The sequence below is a fragment of the Arachis ipaensis genome, chromosome B9 (genome assembly GCF_059453495.1).
Source record: "Arachis ipaensis isolate K30076 ecotype BB chromosome B9, ASM5945349v1, whole genome shotgun sequence".
Classification (NCBI taxonomy): domain Eukaryota; kingdom Viridiplantae; phylum Streptophyta; class Magnoliopsida; order Fabales; family Fabaceae; genus Arachis; species Arachis ipaensis.
Window position 1 is genome coordinate 134,809,233 of NC_142444.1, and position 19,405 is coordinate 134,828,637.

Below are 19,405 nucleotides of genomic sequence, written 5' to 3' on the forward strand. Positions count from 1 at the left end.
CCTACACTCTTCAAGTGCTGAACTATGGTTGTTTTGTGTTTGTGTCATATATAAATATAATGAAGGAAGGGGCTTCAAATTTAGCTCGTTTTGCCTAAAAATTTTGGACTATCGAATTAGGTATGTATGTTGCCAAATATATATAAAAATAATATTTGATATAGAAACACATTTCGGAGTTGAAGGAATAAATATTTTAGTGTATATTTTAGTGTTGTTTATGTTGTTTATTTGTTAGAATGGACTTGATAATTTTCTAGTTTTCATGTTATAATTGTGTTAGTTTTTAATGTTAGTATATATTTAATTTTATTATTATCATTATTATTATTATTATTATTATTGTAAACAAAAATATTATGTGCATATCAAAATTAATTACTAAAATTAGTCATTATGTATTGTGTATAAATGTATAGTTTAACTTATTTTTATTAAAATACAGGGGAATAATGCTTTTTCTGAACAACCTAAACAATAGGTTAAAAAGGAGAGTTAATTTTAATTTTAAAAATCAAATTTTGAATTAATTAAATTTAATCATAATTTTAAATATTTTTTTTATTTTGGCCGCAACCGCTCTCGCAATCCTGTGCCGCCGCTGCTGTATTGTGACTCTGGTTTCTCCTGCAGGCGTTGTCTCGTTATTTGTTTTTTATAAATAAGTTAGATGTTCATTTTATTATGTATGTGGATGGTTCTTTTCACTAAGATGTGTATATTTATTTGGGTTATATCATTTGGGTGAACGGAGCAAAGTGGCACGTGATGGAAGTGACGAAGACACGACGCAACAGCGTAGAAGTCAGGGCAGAGGTGCAGCGTTGGAACAGTGGTGAAACAAGGCCTCTGCCTCGACGATGGTGCGACATCACAGAGGGGAGAAGAAGGCGAGCAGTAGCAGCGTTGCTTGCAAGAAGAACAGGAGCGGCACGACGCATGGGAGAAGAAGGTGCAGTAGTAGCGTTGAGAGTAGGGGGCGTGATGTAAAGAAGAAGAAGGTGCAGTAGCGGCGTCGGTTGTAGGGAGCACAGGGACAGTGCGACGTATGGGAGAAGAAGGTGCAGCGGCAGTGCGGCGCGTTGCTTCTTCAGACGGTGGCGACGGCGGTGAAGTGCGTTGGTGACGGCTCGACAGGGAAAGGGGAGTGAAAGGTGGAAGGTGAGAGGCTAGAGATGTAGTGGATAAATGGGATGAAATGTTTTTTATTTCATTGGGTCTGGAGTGCAGTCTATTATTGTTCACGTTATTTGCACTTCATTGTCTACTTAACAAAATTTTTTTATTATGTATTTTATATTTTAATATATATTTTACATAAGTAACTGATTTTAGTATTCAGCTAATATAATTGGTTTGTAAAATATTAAAGAATTAGATGCTTTATTTCATTTATTTTTTTTGGGTATAAAAGATGCTTTATTTGTTTTAAAGTAAATTTACTATTTCTTTTTTTTTTTTTTTTTTTGGACCTGGCCAAGGTCAGATTACTGACCCGGCCTTTCAAACAGAACCCGATTCGCCCCAAACCCAGTCTCCCTCACACTCGACCCTAACACTACTCTCTTCTTCGTCGCTTTGCTCCCTGGTCGAGTTTCTTGTTGTCTGGAGCATTCATGTATATTCTCCTCATCCGTCCGATACTGCCGCCGTTTTTGGAGTAACCGCGATGGATCTTCTGGTTGGGTTGTCTCGGCCTCAACAATCCTCTGCCTTGAACCTTTCCGCCATGGATCATAGCCATCTGCACTCCTTCGTCGATCTGCTCCCTCATCTCTGCCAATGTGGTTGCTCCTCTCCATGGTTCGCCCCTGCGCCGCATTGGGTTGATGCTTCTCTGCCCGTTCAGCTTGATGCATGTCTCGTGTATCCATTCCTCCCCTCAGAGGTATGTCCCGTTCTTTATGTATTCTTTGCTGATTGGTAGGGAACGAATGCCCAACCTGTTGAATTTGCGGCAATTGATTATGGTGAGAGATTGCGAATGTGGCTTCTGTTCTAATTGAATTTCTAACTGGATTAGGCATATTGTAAGTCCACTGGCTCGTGAGAACATTCCCCAATGCCATCGCTGCCAATTGGTGGGCTACTATGTTGCCTTCCCTTGGAGTCCAGGTAGCTCCTACAGTTGGCGCCTCTTCAAGCAATTGCAGAATGTCTCTGAGAATTGCGTCTGCCTCCACTATTGGCGTTCTCGCCTTGACAACTTGGACCAGTTGTAAGCAATCTGTTTCAATTATACAATTTTCTATTTGTAAATTCTTTATTAGTATTAGAGCTTCTCTGTATGCCTGAGCTTCTGCTGCTGTTGCTGAAGTTGTGGTAAATTTTGTTGTTGTCCCAGTAATGAACTTGCCCTGCCAATTCCTAATGACGACGCCTGAAGCTGCCTTACCTGTATCTTTCTGGAACGCTGCATCAGTATTGACCTTCAACCTGTCTTGTGGTGGGGGTCTCCAGGTAACTCTCTTCTTATCCCCAATCCTGCCTTTGCTTGAATTATGTTGTGTGCTACTGCCGCTTGTTGTGTTGTGGTATTCTGCTGCTAGTTGTTCTGCATTGATTATTGCCTGTTTTGGATTGATTGTTGCTTGCTGGAATATGTATTGGTTTCTTGTCTTCCAAATGTACCAACACACACACCCCAGCTTACATAGTATCCTTTCCTGGTCCTTCCCTGTCTCCCTTCTTATTTTCTGTACTGTATCCCATATCCATCTTCCAAACGATGCCACATTATAGGCTGTAGGTGTTATTTGAATACTTGATCCAAACCAAACCGCCCTCGTCCACGGACATAAGAGTAAGGCATGTTCGACAGTTTCATTCTCATCCTGGCAAATGCTACATGAAGGCTTAACTGCACATCTGCGCTTGTACAAATTGCTATTTACTGGTAGAATACCTTCCACTGCTTTCCATAGGAACATTCTGATCTTTTGTGGCACTGGTAGTCTCCATATAGTCCCCCAAATCTCCCTGTGATTCTGACTTGATGAAGCTTCATTTAATTTTTCCTCTTCTTTTGCATCTTTCTCCTCTTTCGCAGCCCGGTAACCTGATTTCACTGTGTAATGTCCTTCGGCTGTGTATGGCCAGATCAGATTATCCTTTTTGTTTATCAGGCTTATAGGTGTTCTTGTGATAGATTCTGCTATGTTCCCCGGAAATATTTCTCTGATTCTGTTTTCATTCCAGCCCTCTCCATGCTTTATAAGGTCACTCACTTTTCTGACTTGTTCTTCTCCATATCTCCTCAATTTCCCAATTCCTGCCACCCAATTATCCTCCCATATATCTATTTCCATTCCACTCCCTATGCTCCATCTTCCTTTCTTCCTAATAAAATCCCTTCCCTCCAACAAGCTTTTCCATATCCATGACGCATTTCTTCCTTCTTTTGCTTCCCATAAGCTACAATTAGGGTAATAAATTGCTTTTAGCGTCTTTGCCCAAATAGCTTCCCCCTCTTTTAGCAGCCTCCAAGTCTGTTTCGCTAGATGCGCAATGTTTTGACACTCCAAATCCTTGAACCCTAAGCCTCCGTTTGTTTTACTCCTAGTCAACTTTTTCCAGCTTTTCCAATGGATACTTTTTTCCCTCCCATTGTTTGCCCACCAGAATCTCGCTATTGCAGCCTCGATTTCTCTGCAGAATGATTTTGGGAATTTGATGATGTTCATAGCAAAAGCCGGGATCGCTTGAATTACTGCTTTTATCAAAATCTCCTTTCCAGCTTGGTTTAGCAGCTTCTCTTTCCATCCTTGCATTTTGTCAAGTATTTTCTCCTTTATCCACTCCAACGCCCTATTTTTGGATCTTCCCCATCTTGCAGGCAGCCCTAAATATCTTCCTGGATCATCCCATGACGCCATTCCAGTTATCTCTTCTATGTTCACCCTCTTTTGTATAGATACTTGGCTTCCAAAGATTAGCCCGGATTTTTCAATGTTGATTCTTTGTCCTGATGCCTCCGTGTATTTGTTTAAAATCTGGATTAGTTGAAATATCTCCTCCTCTTCCGCACCTGCAAAAATTATGCAATCGTCAGCAAATAACAAATGAGTGATGACCGGTGCAGATTGAGCTAATCTTATTCCAGAAATCAGCCTATCCCTTCTCGCCTTTTCCATCAGAATAGTGAAGCTTTCAGCTGCCAAAATGAAGAGGTATGGTGATAATGGGTCTCCCTGCCTAAGTCCTCTTTGTGGGGTAATTCTACTGGATAGCTTCCCATTTATTTTAAATCTGTAAGTGACGCTTTTAACACAGCTCATAACCAGCCTCACCCATTCATTACTAAATCCAAGTTCTTCCATGACCCTTTGCATAAAATTCCACTCCAATCTATCATAGGCTTTATTCATGTCCAATTTTATCGCTAGGTCCTGACTTCCAGCGTTTCCTTTTTTATTTAGCATATGAAAAGCTTCTTGCACTATAATTATATTGTCTTGTATGAGTCTTCCTTTGACAAATGCACTCTGAACTGGAGATATGATTTGATCTAACACTTTCCTTAGCCTTCCCACCAGGACCTTAGTTACTATTTTATATGCAAAGTTGCAGCAACTTATTGGTCTGAGCTGATTTAGGCTTTCAGGTTGGCTAACCTTGGGCACCAAAACAACAGTAGTTTCCCCTAGATCCCCTGGTATACATCCTTCTTCAAAAATTTGCTTCACTACTCCACAGACTTCTTTGCTTAAGATCTCCCAGTGTTGTTGGAAGAAAAGCCCATTTAAACCATCTGGCCCTGGAGCTTTCAGTCCTCCCATACTGAAAACAGCCTCCCTTATTTCCTCATCTTTAATTTTTGCCATTAGCTCCTCATTCATCTCTCTAGTAACTCTTTTTGGTATGTCTTTTACACACTCTTCCAAGTTTCTGTCCCCTTCGGAGGTGAATAATTTAGTGTAGTACCTTTCCACCAACCTCATTATGCTTGCCTCTCCTTGTATCCACTGGCCTGTTTCATCTTTCACTTTGTCAATTCTGTTCCTAATTCTTCTCTGAATGGTTGTTGCATGAAAGAATGATGTGTTTTTTTCCCCCCATTTTAGCCATTTCAGCCTTGATCTTTGCCCCCAATATTTCTCCTCTTGTTTCCATAGTTCTGATATTTGGTTCTTCAATTCCCTCTCTCTTCTTTGGTCTCTTTCTGACATATCGCTCTCTTGGATGTGATGTAATTCTGCTTTCTTTCTTTCTAGTTCTTTATCTGCTCTCTTAAACTTTCGTTTGCTCCATTCCATCAGCTCCCTTATGCATCTGTTTCTCTTTCTAATGAATTTGCCCCAACAATTCCTATTTCCCTCATCTTGTTGCCAGCCCTTCTTGATCACCTCTTTGCACTCCTCATGTTCAGCCCAAAATGCCTCAAACTTGAATTCTCTTTTTATCCTCCCTCTCGGTTGTAAATCCAATATGAGCGCACAATGATCCGAGCTTATGGCCGGAGCTGCTTTTAGGCTAACGTTCTGGTAAATCTGCAACCAATTCCAATTCACTAACACCCTATCTAATCTTTCCCTAGTTATGAAGTTGTTTCTAGGATTACTGAACCAGGTATATTTACTTCCCTTTAAGTCGACATCCATCAATCCATTTTCATCTACAAACCTCCTAAACGTTTCTAAACAGATTTTAGGTTGTGGGAGCATACCTGCCTTTTCTTCTTGGTTTAGAATGTCATTGAAGTCCCCCAAATAAACTTGAGGTTCCTCCTTGCTTATATTACTTACCGTGAGCTCCTGCCATAGTTTCCTTCGCTTCTTAAAAACAGGATTTCCATACACAAAAATGCCCTGCCATTTCAAATCATTATTAATGTTAATATTGGCTTTAATATAGTTGTCACACCATTCATAAACATTAACATTCACATTAGATTTCCATAGAAGACATAGTCCACCGGACAGGCCTCGGGGTTCTACGCAAAACATATTATCAAACTTCAGCTTTCTATTAATCCTATTCATTCTGTCTCTACTTGCCCTAGTTTCCATTAGATATACTATAAGCGGCTTTACTTTTTTACATAAATTGTATAGCTCAGAAATTGTCGGGGCAGCCGCTATTCCCCGACAATTCCAACTTATAATACTCATGGCTGAGGCTGGGGCATGTTAAGGCCCGCCTCCTCAGCCTTCTGTCCTTCTTTGAGAGTTTCAGGGTCTTGTGTTGCTGGTTGACACTTCCATGAATCCCGAGCCGTGTTGCTGCTCCTCAGTTTCTTGGCTTCCTTGTCCTCGCACTCCTCCCTCCCTTCTGTGTACGTTAGCAAAGGCACTTGTGATAGTTCTCTCTTCCTTTTCAAGTTCAGTTTTATTTCCAGCTTCCTTGCAAGCTGTGTTTCCCAATCTCCCTGAGCTTCCATTCCTTCTTCTTGATCTTCATCACTTGCTAGTTCAACGTAGTAGTCATTCCCCCCTGAGTGAGCCTGCTGATTCTCATACTTATGATCCCTCCTCTGTGTTTCCTTTAACTGTTTCTTTTGTTTGTCATCTTTCCTGTCACCCTTCAGTAAGGCTAGATTATCATTGCCTCCTAATCTGTCTTCACAGATTTGTTTGCCCTTGTGTCTTGCTAACATCAGCCTTTTTAATTCCTGGCCTATGGTCTCCTTTCTTACTTCATTTTCCAGGCCCAACCTCCCCTTCGCAATGCTGTAGCTGTTTACTTCCCCCTCCTCTATTATATGTTGTTTCAGCCCATTTGTTTCCCCATATTCTCCATGTAACATGTTTGCCTCTGTATTTGCCCCATTTTCCTTTGTTGGGCCCTTTCTTCCCAACCTCTTTGCGCCAATCATTTCCTCTTCCTCTTGGGCCTTATTGCTATTGGCCCAATCATCTTTCCTCTCCCTTATCTCCTCAATGAGTCTTTTAAATTTATAGGCAGCTTCTAGGACATTCTGCCTATTCCTAATTCCCTGAAAATCAGGGATTTGTTGTACTTTCTGTACCTGCTCTTCTGCCTCAGCCATCTCTTCCTCTCTCTCAGCTTGGTTTTCCCGGACGCTTTCTTCCCTGATTTTCTGCTGAAACGCCTGTTCCTCCCTTATCCTGCTCTCCTCCGATTTATGTTTCTCCCCACTCTCCTTTTCCTGGTTTTGTTGCTCACGCGCCAACCTCTCTCCCTCCTCATTCCAACTTTGTTGTTTTGAGCTCCCTCCCCCCGCCGTTGATCTTGATTGTCCATTTCCTGTTCCTAGGCCTGGTGCATACCTCTTCTTGGTAGGATCCCAACTTGCCATTGCTGTTGGGTTCTTGCAAGTCTTCTTTTCATGTCCTAAGATTCCACAATTAAAACAGTAGCTATCCGGTAGCCTTTCGTACCTGAAGAAGACCCACAGAGGGGGCAGGTCCTCCCTGTCTAACCAGAAACCTGTTGGTAGCGCCTTGGTGATGTTGATGCTGACCCTTATCCTCAGGTATGATCTCCTCAGAATTCCATCCATCTTTGGGTCTTCCGCCTCGGCTAGAACTCCCAACATGTCTCCTATTCGCACTCCTATTTCTCTATCCATGAGGTCAAGCGGGATGCCATGTATTTGGATCCAAAATTCCATGAAGTCATGATCTACCTCGAACACTGATTCACCCTCCCTCCATAGTCTCAGGTTCACCATATTTCCTCTTACATTCCATGGCCCATTTTGCATTATCTGTAGCCCTTTCTTTCTGTCCTTAAAGCTGAATAGCATCTTCTTCGAACCAATATCACTTACTGCCACTCCCTGTGGGTTTCCCCACATTCCCAGTAAGGCATTCTTGCATGTATTGAAGCTTATTTCTTTATCACTTATTACCTTGCCTACTACATTTAAGCACTCTTTCTTGTATCCCAGCTCTCCTGGTTTATTCAGCTTGATAACTTTTCCTTCTATGCTGCTCATGTTGTACGTTGCTCAGTATTTGTTGTGTTTTGCAGGTCTTATAGCTGTTTATAATATGGGTGTGGTGAGAGATATGTTGTGGGTTGGGTTGGGTTGGGTCGGGTGAATAATAGTTATTCTTACCAATAGGGTTTGGGTAGAGAGGGATATTTAACTCATATAAAGATAGGATATGATTTTATAAAAATAAGATAGAATAAAATTTGAATGTAGCTGAAACCCTAACCATTCTTCCATCCGAATCCTATCCATTGACACTGTTGCTTTCAAAACCATCATCTACTACTCCACCCAGCCACCCCATCCCATGTCATTCCATACCCACCTCGTTTACCTCACCGTCCCTTCTCCTTCAATCTGTTTTTCTTTTTCCTACGGTTCAAGAGTTTTATACGCATCTGCTTATACACTCCAACATTTTTGGTGTCCATTTAAAATTACCTAAAAATATAATGTCTCCAGATAAACTACCTATTACGAAAGAGGAAAAAACCCTGCTAAGTCTCCTTAAGTATTCCAGTACGTTATCAAAGGACTTTTTTTTTAAATAAACATTTTAAATGTTTATTTACAGGCATAATTAATTTGGACATAATTTAAAATAGTTATTTAAAAAAAATCTCCGTTATAAAAAAAATTATTATATACATATTAAAAATTAATCATTAAATTATTTATTATATATTTGTATATAAATTCAATTCACATATTTTTTAATTCATTTTTAAGAACAAAAATTACACATTTAAACAAAATAAAAGTCAAAATTATCCACATACAATATTTTTAAAATAGTTATATTTCAGTCCTGTAATCAATTTATATAAACCTTTACAAGTACATAAACTACTGCAGAGGCAAAGATTTATGTAAAAAAGTGACCAAGTCATAAATTACTAAAGGTAAGTAGCGGTTACGAAAATATTTAAATTTTATTTTTAAATTTAAATGCATACATAAATTAGATAAATAATTTTAAATATTAAAATAAAATATTAAAAAGAGAAATACTACAAGACTATAAAAATTTATTATTTTTGACCATCACTTTTAGCCATTAATTAAATTCCTTTAGTTTAGTAATTCAACAACATACTTTAGTTCATATTTTTAAACATTGATGGTTAATTGATGGACAAAAATAATAAAATTTGATGGCTCTTTGACATTCCTCAAATCTATTTAAATTATAAAAATATAAGGTTTTAAATTAATTACATAATTTTTTCTTATCCCACTTTATTCAATTGATTGATATTGAGTGAACTATCAACCCGACCTTTGTCCATTTTTCAAAATGACAACATGACTCCTCAAAATAAAAATGATCCACTTCGACCATTGTCCCTTACTTCCATGACAGAACGCGATTCTTGTAGACATTTCTCTGTCAAGTCTCGATAAAAAACGCTGACATGTCACGATGACACTCTGACCTAGCACGTTAGCTGGATGACGTGCTCGTTAGGTGCTTAATTGGACAATGTGAAATGGACATAGGATAAACTGTCCACATCCACGTCGTTAAAAACAACGTTGTTTGTAATGGAAGAAAGTCTTTCAATTGTCTCTGCCTGGTCGTTGCGGCTATTGTGTCACAATTCGAACCTTAACACGCCATGAGGAGCAGCAGGGAGCATCGGTCGACATCCATTTGCGAGAGTGAAAGAGAAGGTGTTAATGAAGAAGGCAGAAGTGTAACAGTCTGTTCTGTAGGTAGTGTTGGCACGAGAAGGAAGAAGATGTTTGTTGCTCCACAATACCATTGTGGAGCGTATGCAATTTTGCTCATCTCCTCAACAGAGTTAAACTCTAATAGACTATTTTATGATTTTATGGATGTCCACACTTCAAGGTAATAAGAAATTTTGATTAACTTTTTTTTTTCGATTTTGACTCCCTGTGGTAATATGTTCTTAGCATTTTGTATGTTGTACAGAGTTCATCACGTCATTGCAAATACTTTACATGGTTGGATGATTATGTTGCATCATTTGATGAGGTATACAAAAAATTCTCATTTTTTAGTGGGTTGGAAGGCAGATTAAAAGCAGATTCTTGAATCGACTGTTGTGGATGCTGAAAAACTCAGAGGACTAGAAGATAGAGTAGCTGTGTTAGAATCTGTAGCTAAGAATTGTAAGGTCAATAGTGGCATTAGCTGCATTTGTGTTAAGTATCTGATTGTTGCTTTTGTATTTGGAATTGCGATCTCAAATGTATGTAAGGTATTTGATTAGCATGAAACCTGATGTGAGTCTGGGTATAAAGATTGTACATTGATAAATTATGACATTGTTTTGATACAATGGAGATGATATATTAGTATTTTGATGTATTTGAGTATATTTGCAGAAAGTTGTAAGTGGCCAATATAAGATAAACAAATCAGACATATGTATTATATACAACACCTGCAGAAAACAACCAAATCATGTCCATGTTTAGCATGAAAAAGGAAAGCATATAGCCCTTTTAGTAACAAAAAGAAGGCCAACATATAGCCTTGAACAAAAACAGCATCCAACCTATACTACTATATATTCATATAGAAAAAATACACTTTCAAAGCACTTAAACTAAACATTATTTCTCATAAAGTTATAAATAGTGAGATCAATTTAACAAAAAGAAAGAGTTTAGTTTCATAGTCATGTAAGTCATCTTTCAACAGTGGAGATCATGTCTTCCTAGGAGGCCTGAAACCAGGGATAGAAATGAACTTAAAAAGTCTTGCTGCAGTTCTAGTACTTACTGCAGCCATGGTCTTAGCAGAAACACCACTTTATTGCTTAGGAGTATTAGTTGTAATTGTCCTTGGGTGCCCATGTTGGGTGATTAGAACACAGGGCCTCAGACCCATTGTTTGAGGAGCAGAAGGTAGAGCAGACTGCCCAAATATTGGTGAAATTGATGTAGGAGCATTTGGGGAGCCTAACAAGGGAATACTTCCTTCTTTCGGCCTGATTGAAGTTGGGTGTGGAGTTGGAGTTAGGGGGTGATTGATTGAGGTTGATTGAATTTGTTGCAACCTGTAAGAAAAAATCAATGATTTATTTATTTGGATAAGTGAAAAAAGAGTAACAACAGAAATTATACCTCTTCTGCTTGGGGTGCAGTTTGTGAAAGGAGAATTTTCTCTCTCTGTTCTTGAGACTTTGAATTATCCTTCTTTGGTAGTGTTTTAGGCATCTTCTTTTTGTTTTTCTTTGTCTTAGTCTATCACAGTAGAACATCCCAAAGTGGATAATTATAATCAAATATCATTATATTAACAACAACATTAACAAAGCACATTACAACAGATATTATCAGGGGATCTATGGTTGGTGCAGGTTGATTTGGATCATTATTTCCCTAAGGCTCTTGGTCCTGCACAAGATAACCCAAGATTAGTAAGACAAATCAAACCCTGACTATTTTAATATGAGACATATAAACCCTTCACTAATTCAACATATGACTCTTAAACCCTTAAGCAACTACTAAGTGGCACAATTCGAACCCTATACAACCTGTGGGATATTCTAACTCAGGTCATATGCTACAACCTGTAAGTCCTTTTCCTTGGCAGCTCCCCTTTCCTTCTTTGTCAATGGTTTCTAGTTTGGATCTTTTGGGGCATTTTTACAACTCTTGTAATAGTGGCCAATTTATTCGCATTTTCTGCATGTCACCTCAAAGGTTTTCTTAGCCTTGTTAGTGTGAATTTCAGACTCCACTGGATCTATTTTTGCTTCATTTTGGGCGATGAGCTGGTCTCTTAATGATGGGAGGTTTTGTTCTTGGAGCATCACAAGGGATCCAGTACTCCTCACTATTAACAGACTTGATGAAGTGAATGTATGTTGCCCTAATAGAGTCTATGGTAAGCCACTTATGCACATGCTCCTCTGGCCTGAGACCAATCTTGTACAAGACTGCAATAGCATGACAACAAGGCATTCCTAAAAATGAGAGTGAATTATAAGTTAGTCCCATGGAGTTAACATATTAACATGAGTATGAACCAAATCTGAATGCAAGTTACTAGTGAGTTGCCAAACATTGCAAGTGTAGGTCCGTTGGACAAGGTTGACTCCAACCTTGCTACCTCCTCTATGTACTTCAAGCAACACTCTATCACTGTCTCCGGCCCATATTTCTCTCCACTTGTTAGTGCTAGGCTTGATAATATCATCCAATTTCTTCTGTTGTACCAGTGCCAAATGTCCAGGATGAGTCTCTAGTTTCTTCTTATGTGTGGCCATTTTTCTCATCAAGTAGCATCGTAGATCTTCACACATTGTAAGGATTGGTTTTCCTCTATACTCTACGATCTTGGCGTTCCACACCTCACATATATTATTGGTTATATTATCAACCTTGGGTCCATGGCTGAAATAGGCTTTCGTTCACACTGTAGGATCAAATATTTAGAGATACTCCCATGCTCCGAAATTTACTTACTTTATTTTCTCCATCGACTGATTGAACTCTTGAAAAGTTGTACACCTTGCACATTCCCACACCATTTGTTTGGCCTGTTGATCCTTAAAGTACTTCTTAAAATTCTTCCAAATATGAAGCACACAGTTTCTGCGGTGGACATTGGGCATTATATATTTGATAGCTAGTTTCAGCCCCTGCAATCATCATACACCCACAAAATAAAACAATTATTAGTTGATATTTCCATGAAATAGTATATAAGAATTATATGGAAAGTTGAATAAATTACCTTTTGCTGATCACTTATGAAATTCCATCCATGTTGAGTTACGTCTCCCAAATCCTCTTGCAGGAAAGTTGAGAACCAGTTCCATGTCTCCTTACACTCATTCAAGACAACGACATATGCTATGACAAAAAAGTAGTTATTGGCATCTTTTCCTACTGCACTAAGGAGATGACCTCCATAATATCCCTTCAGGAAACAACCATCTTGACCAATTAGAGGCCCACAACCCTGCTTAAAACCTCTCTTGCAAACGTCTAAACTAATATATAATCTATCAAACAATGGTAAGGACTCAGGCTGTGGAATTGTGTCCATTAGTATCGTAGATTTGGGGTTACTCCTATGCAGTTCCGACAAATAATTTCTGACTTTGCTATATTGTGCCCGTGCATTATCCATAAACACATGTCTAGCAACTTTCAATTTCTTGGCAATCATCCTTGGATTAAGATGGACATTATAATCCTCTATCATGTGGTCCATTGCCTGTCTTGGTTTCATGTCAGGATAGATGAGTAATTTTTTAATCAACTTAGATGCAACCCAACCCCTATCAACCATGTTGCTACCATAATCTCTAGCACATGTATGTTCATCTATTAGGGTCTTTACTTGAAAACACCTATTAGCACTATTTCATGATGTTAATATCAACCATGTTGCTTCTCATTTTTTTTATGTATAACACATTCTTTCCTTCAAAAATAAAGTAGTCCTTCAATGCCCTTATGAACAAATTCATTGTTGAAAACATATGTTCAATCTTAAATACAACTTCTCCATACTTAGTATCCTCACTAAATGAGTCATAAGCTGTCCTCCCTTCATCCTCAAAAGAAATTGGACTATTGAAAGTCTTACTCTCATACTCATATGGTTTATCATAATCGCTATCCATCTCCACATTAGTTGGGACTGAACTGCAGTTATTAAGCCCATCATCCTCATTAGGAGCGTCACTCTCCTCTGACTCACCTATAGGCCCAGCTTTCTGCTCTGTTGATCCAACCCCAAGATTATGCCCAAGCCTATTGTTCTGACCCTCCATCCTTTTATTTGGCAACCCATCCCTTAAGATATGTCTTCTTCTAGCACCAAAATATCTCCTAGATCCCTCTTCTTAGTAGTCCTTGGTGACAACCTTGGCCTTGTACTAGATGATGGACCAGTCTTATTACACCCTTTCTTCTTAGGTGGAACTCCATCCTTTGACACACTATTCCTCTTACTTCTTAGCTTCTCATTAGTACTCTTATTTTTTGTTTCATAACCAGCAGCCTCATCACACATCTTCTTACCTGAAACTCCCTTCTTCGGCACCTTTTTTTTTCTTTTTCTTCTTTTTTTCTCATCACTATTGCTTGAATCTGTCTCATATCCTGTGGAGAAGACTTGTATGGCTCATTTTCTGTAGTCTCATAGCCATCTCTAGATGATGAAGATGAAGAACTTACCACAACAGTCTTCTCAGCCAAACCTTTGCCAACCACTTTAGGCATATCTACATGGTGACAAAAAAATGTACAATTCATCAGTTTTCTTGTCCCTCAACTTAGCTTCCCTCATCTGATTAATCTCTGAATCTCCTTTAATGACAAAATTCAGACTCCATATTAGGTGTTCTCATGTCAACCAATAAATTAAAAAAATTTATATAATTCAGATCCAAAGAAAAAAATCATTCTACTTTACCATGCAGGTAGTAGAGACTTCCCTCAGGGTCTCTACAAAACCTTCTTCCATGATGAAACACATGAATAACCATACATTCGGCCATCTGCAGTACAGCACAGTAGCACAATTTTTATTTATTTCAACTTTAATAACAAATTCTAACAACATATATCTTAACAAATAGTTAACTATGATAACATTATTTAGTTTCCTATTAAAAAAATGTGTTGTCCCACAGAACTGTAGACTAATTTATTTTCTATTAAATTACACAATATTTATTTGTATTTATAGTTTTTATAACTGATACCACAATAGGTTGCAAACAACAATGGTGACTTGTCAGAATCAGAATCACGTTGTAAGACCACACAAGGCACAAGAGACAAGCACATGCGTTGAGAAAATCACTAACCTTTACCGTGTGACACGTTGTCAATGAACTCCGTCAAGCTCCGTCAACAATTCCGTCCAACCGTCGTCAAACAAGTTCCGTCAGCACCCTTGTCAGCAGCGACATTAGTGCCTCCCTTGACCTACCAAGCATCAACAACAGTGTCCACGATCACAAGCTTCTCTCCTAGGATTTTCTTGTAATTGTGATGTTTTATTGATGGGGTTTTATGGAAACTGATGCATGAGCATCTTTCCTATTTTTCCTAGTAAATTTGCATGTAATTTGTTGAGTTTAATCAAGAATTAATTATATTTTAGCCACTATGGATGCTATTTTGAGTTTTGTACAATACTGTTTATTTTAGGTAGCATTCGGCTAAATTTGATGGAGTTTTTGCAGCACAAGAATCAAAGGAGATGGCAGCGAGGAGCGACGCGTACGCGTGACTGACGCGTACGCGTGACTGACGCGTACGCGTGACTGACGCGTACGCGTGACTGACGCGTACGCGTGATTTGAAGATTTGAAAAGCGACGCGTCCGCGTGATCGACGCGTCCGCGTGACTCGCGAAAAAGACCATCGACGCATGCGCGTGACCGACGCGTACGCGTGACATGCGCCACATGCAGAAAACGCAGAAAAACACTGGGAGCGATTTCTGGGCTGTTTTGACCCAATTTTCATCACAGAAAACACAGATTAGAAGCTGCAGAATGGACGAAATAAGTGGTCCCCATCCATCCATTGAAGACTTGATTATTTAAATTAATTCGAATTTAAATTAAAATTTGAATTCTAAGAAAAGATATTATTTTTAATTTTAAAAAATTAGATTTTAAATTTATTAGGATTAGTTATAAAAGGGATCCCAATAGGGTGGTTCCAACAGAACATTTTTAAGGAGTATATTTTACTTGAATCCTTATTTTCTCTTTTCCATGAGCAACTAAACCTCCACTGTTAAGGTTAGGAGCTCTGTTTATTTCTATGGATTAATTTAATTACTTTTTTTATTTTAATTTATGTATGGATTTATAATTTAAGAATTGTTTTCGCTCTTTATTTTATGAATTTGGGTGGAACGGAAGTATGACCCTCTTTCTATTTGAGTTCGTGTAAAACTTGGAAAATCTCTTTACTTGAACAACAGCTTGAAAACATATTCTCCTAAATTTTAATTATCTGGATTTAACGGGATACGTGACATATAATCCTTTTATTTTTAGGTAATTAGAGTTTTTGTGGCATATAAACTGGAATTTGATCATCACTCTCTAATTGGAATTAATTGACCAAGGAATTGGCTTTTGATGAATTTTAGAGGAGACTAGGAAGGTCTAAGGAATTAGGGTCTAGTCACATATAGTTTGCCATAAATTAAATCCTACATGATTAAAATAGTTAGTAAGAAAAATAATTCCAGAAAAATAGATAACTCTGAAACCTTAACTATCTTCTCCATATTTTCTTACCAAAGTATTTACTTGCCTTTCTTCAATATTCTTTATATTGTTTAATGTCTTTTATATTGCATCTCAACACTATTTTCTGTTTGTCTAACTAATCCTATCAAACACTATTGTTGCTTAATCCATCAATCCTCATGGGATCGACCCTTACTCACGTAAGGTATTACTTGGTACAGTGACGGATCCAAAAAATTTTGATAGTGAGGGCAGAATATATATAATACGATAATAATTTTTATAAAAAATATTATATATACATAAAAAATTAGCTACCAAATTATTTATGTATAAATGCATGTGTTTTTTAACTCAGTTTTAATATATATTTTATATTTAAATATATATTCTTACGAATGATTATTTTTTATGCACGTGTAGCATAACTATAACTATTATTATTATTATTATTATTATTATTATTATTATTATTATTATTATAGAATATGTTCAATCTTTAAAATATTTATTTATCAAATTAAAATACTAAAATACTAATTTAAATAATAACATATAATTTAAAATTTTATTTTTTTTAAGTTTTATATTTTAAAAAAATTGAATAATCTTTTTTTTAACAATACAATTGAAATATCTTTTTATCTACATATATCACTAAATGATCATTTAAAAATTCACATCCCATACAATTAGGTCTTAATGATATTCATAGTTCAAAAAGTTCTTTCAATTAATGCAGTTGTCATAAAAAAACTAAAACTATCTTCAAAAGAAGAAATATCAATGGATCAATAATATTTTTTCAAGTCGATTTCTAAAAAAGAATATTAATCTCATTTAAATTTGAAAATTGATTATGGAAAAGTCTAGGGGGTCAGCAACTTTTGTATTTTCTGGCCAGCACTTAACCATCAAAACAAAAGTGAGTGATTTCTCACCATTAGATGTAATCTCACACCATTAAAAATACTATTGATGACCAATTGATAGTTACAAAATACCAAAATTGCTGGCCCCTAGAATTCTTCATTGATTATTATAACACATTCAATATGAAATTCTCAAATTGAATATCAAATTTTAAAAGTTGAATAGATTTTATTGTGGGGTCAAAATCAATAATTTAATGGGGGCAAATAAATATTATTATTATATACTACTCAAAAAATTTTAAATTGTAGTGGGGGCGCTTGCCCCCACATCCTTATATGTAGAATCGTCCCTGACTTGGTACGACCCGATTCACTTGCCAGTAAGTTAGTGGGTTACAAATACCGCACCAAGTTTTTGGCGCCGTTGCCGGAAATTGACTGTGATTAACAACTATTAAGTTGTTTGATTGTTTAGATTAAGCGTTTTAATTTTAATTTTATTTAAATATTATTTTATTATTTTTCAAAAAAAAAATATAAAAATAAAAATAAAAAAATATAATTTCCTTGTTTTTTTCGTTAGCGCCCCTGTCCCCGTTTTCTTTATTATCTTTTTTACTTCCGTTTAAAATTTTTTTTAAAAAAAAAAAAACTTCATCGATTTTTTTTATTTTATTTCTCTTTTTATTTTCATTTTTTTCTTCGTTTTACCTTATTTCTTTTTTTTTATTTTTAATTTTTATATTCTATTAGAAAAAAATAATATAATAAATAACACTAATATTTTTTTTTAATTTCTGAAATTAAGTTTGGTGTTACCCATTTAATTTTATTTTAGTTTTTCTGTTTATTTTTTCTGTTTAAATCTTCGATTTTTTTATTTTATTATTTTACACAGGTTACCTCACAGGGACTTCTCTGCACTCTGACATAGAGAGTCCCATTTTTTCTTGTTTTTTGCTTGTGTATGTGCAGGAATAGAGACAAAGAACATCTCTTAGACTTTGATCCTGAACCTGAAAGAACTTTCAGGCGACGTTTACAACAAGCAGGACTTTACAAGGCTGCAGAGTCCACTATGGCAAATAATAACGCTGTTAATGTCAATGTGGTAAATTCGAATGGGGATGATCAATAAAGGAGAGTGCTTGGCTCTTATTCTGCCCCTATTGCGGATCTTTATGGAAAAAGTATTGTGGTGCCTCCTATAGCTGCAAACAATTTTGAGTTGAAGCCACAATTGGTCACCCTGGTGCAACAAAACTGCCAATATCATGGACTTCCTCATGAAGATCCAAATCAGTTTATATCTGATTTTCTGCAAATATGTGATACTGTGAAGACAAATGGAGTGAGCCCAGAGGTGTACAAACTCATGCTCTTCCCGTTTGCTCTGAGGGATAAAGCAAAGCTATGGCTAGATTCTCAACCAAAGGAGAGTCTGAATACTTGGGAAAAGGTTGTTACAGAGTTTCTCACTAAATTTTTTCCACCAAAGAAGCTGACTAAGCTTAGATTGGAGGTCCAAACTTTCAGGCAAAAAGGAGGGTGAAACTCTTTATGAAGCGATACAAGCTACTGACTAGGCAATGCCCTCCGGACATGTTCTCCAAATGGACCCAACTAGATATCTTTTATGAAGGTTTGGGTGAGATGTCCAAGATGAGCTTAGATACTTCTGCAGGCGGTTCACTGCACAAGAAGAAGACACCAGAGGAGACTATTGAACTGATTGAATTGGTTGCAAGCAACCAATATTTATACTTATCTAACAGGAATCCTGTGAACTCTGAGACCCCTCAAAAGAGAGGCGTGTTGGAAGTAGAAGCTGTTAATGCTCTTCTTGCTCAGAACAAGCTAATGTCTCAGCAAATAAATCTACTTACTCAACAGATGGGTGGCATGCAAGTCTCAGCTATCAACACCCAAAATCCACCACAGGAAGTCTCCAATGACATGGCAGGTAACTTTATGCAAAATGATAATTATGATTATGCTCAATCTTCTTCTGAACAGGTCAATTACATGGGGAGTGATCCTAGAAATCCCAACAATGATCCATATTCTAAGACATACAATCAGGGGTAGAGGAATCACCCAAATTTTGGATGGAGAGATCAACCTCAGAGACCTCAGAATTTCAACAATAGTTCTCAGGGCGGTTTCCAGCAGAACAATGATTTGGAAGCAATATTGACAGGTTTTAGACAGGAAACCAGAGCATCCATCAAGAACCTGGAGATTCAAATGGGTCAATTAACCACAAAAGTTAATGAAATTGATCAGAGGACCACTAATAGCCTTCCTGGTAACACAATTCCAAATCCAAGAGAGGAATGCAAAGCTATCACCGTAATAAGTGAACAAGTGGCAAGTATGGAAGCACAAGTTATGCAGAAAACCAGAGCCTCCAT

The 19,405-nt window shown here is 37.2% G+C and overlaps 2 protein-coding genes across 2 annotated transcripts; both read right to left on the minus strand.

Moving 5' to 3' along the window:
* Window positions 1–561: 561 nt before the first annotated feature.
* On the minus strand, window positions 562–5,981 carry LOC107615941 (uncharacterized). The gene is made up of 3 exons (XM_088499213.1): window positions 1,496–5,981; window positions 766–1,169; window positions 562–627 (listed from the first exon to the last, which is right to left on the minus strand). Exons 1-3 carry the CDS (start codon window positions 5,979–5,981, stop codon window positions 562–564), a joined length of 4,956 nt encoding a protein of 1,651 aa, XP_088355339.1.
* A 5,657-nt stretch (window positions 5,982–11,638) lies between these two features.
* Window positions 11,639–13,668, minus strand: LOC107615943 (uncharacterized). The gene is made up of 5 exons (XM_016317953.1): window positions 13,355–13,668; window positions 12,621–13,242; window positions 12,350–12,525; window positions 11,931–12,277; window positions 11,639–11,820 (listed from the first exon to the last, which is right to left on the minus strand). The coding sequence occupies exons 1-5, from the start codon at window positions 13,666–13,668 to the stop codon at window positions 11,639–11,641; spliced, it is 1,641 nt and encodes a 546-aa protein (XP_016173439.1).
* Between the last annotated feature and the right edge of the window lie 5,737 nt (window positions 13,669–19,405).

What these genes read in the sequence shown, in the direction of transcription:
- LOC107615943 (XM_016317953.1), bottom strand. Translation starts at nt 13,668, where the DNA reads ATGGAGGGTCAGAACAATAGGCTTGGGCATAATCTTGGGGTTGGATCA. An exon ending in ATGTTTTCAACAATGAATTT is followed by an intron (nt 13,243 to 13,354) that starts GTTCATAAGGGC and finishes TAGTGCTAATAG; the next exon opens with GTGTTTTCAAGTAAAGACCC. An exon ending in TCATAAGTGATCAGCAAAAG is followed by an intron (nt 12,526 to 12,620) that starts GTAATTTATTCA and finishes TGATGATTGCAG; the next exon opens with GGGCTGAAACTAGCTATCAA.
- LOC107615941 (XM_088499213.1), bottom strand. Translation starts at nt 5,981, where the DNA reads ATGAATAGGATTAATAGAAAGCTGAAGTTTGATAATATGTTTTGCGTA. An exon ending in GGTTCTGTTTGAAAGGCCGG is followed by an intron (nt 1,170 to 1,495) that starts GTCAGTAATCTG and finishes CTACATCTCTAG; the next exon opens with CCTCTCACCTTCCACCTTTC. An exon ending in GTCTTCGTCACTTCCATCAC is followed by an intron (nt 628 to 765) that starts GTGCCACTTTGC and finishes CAACGCCTGCAG; the next exon opens with GAGAAACCAGAGTCACAATA.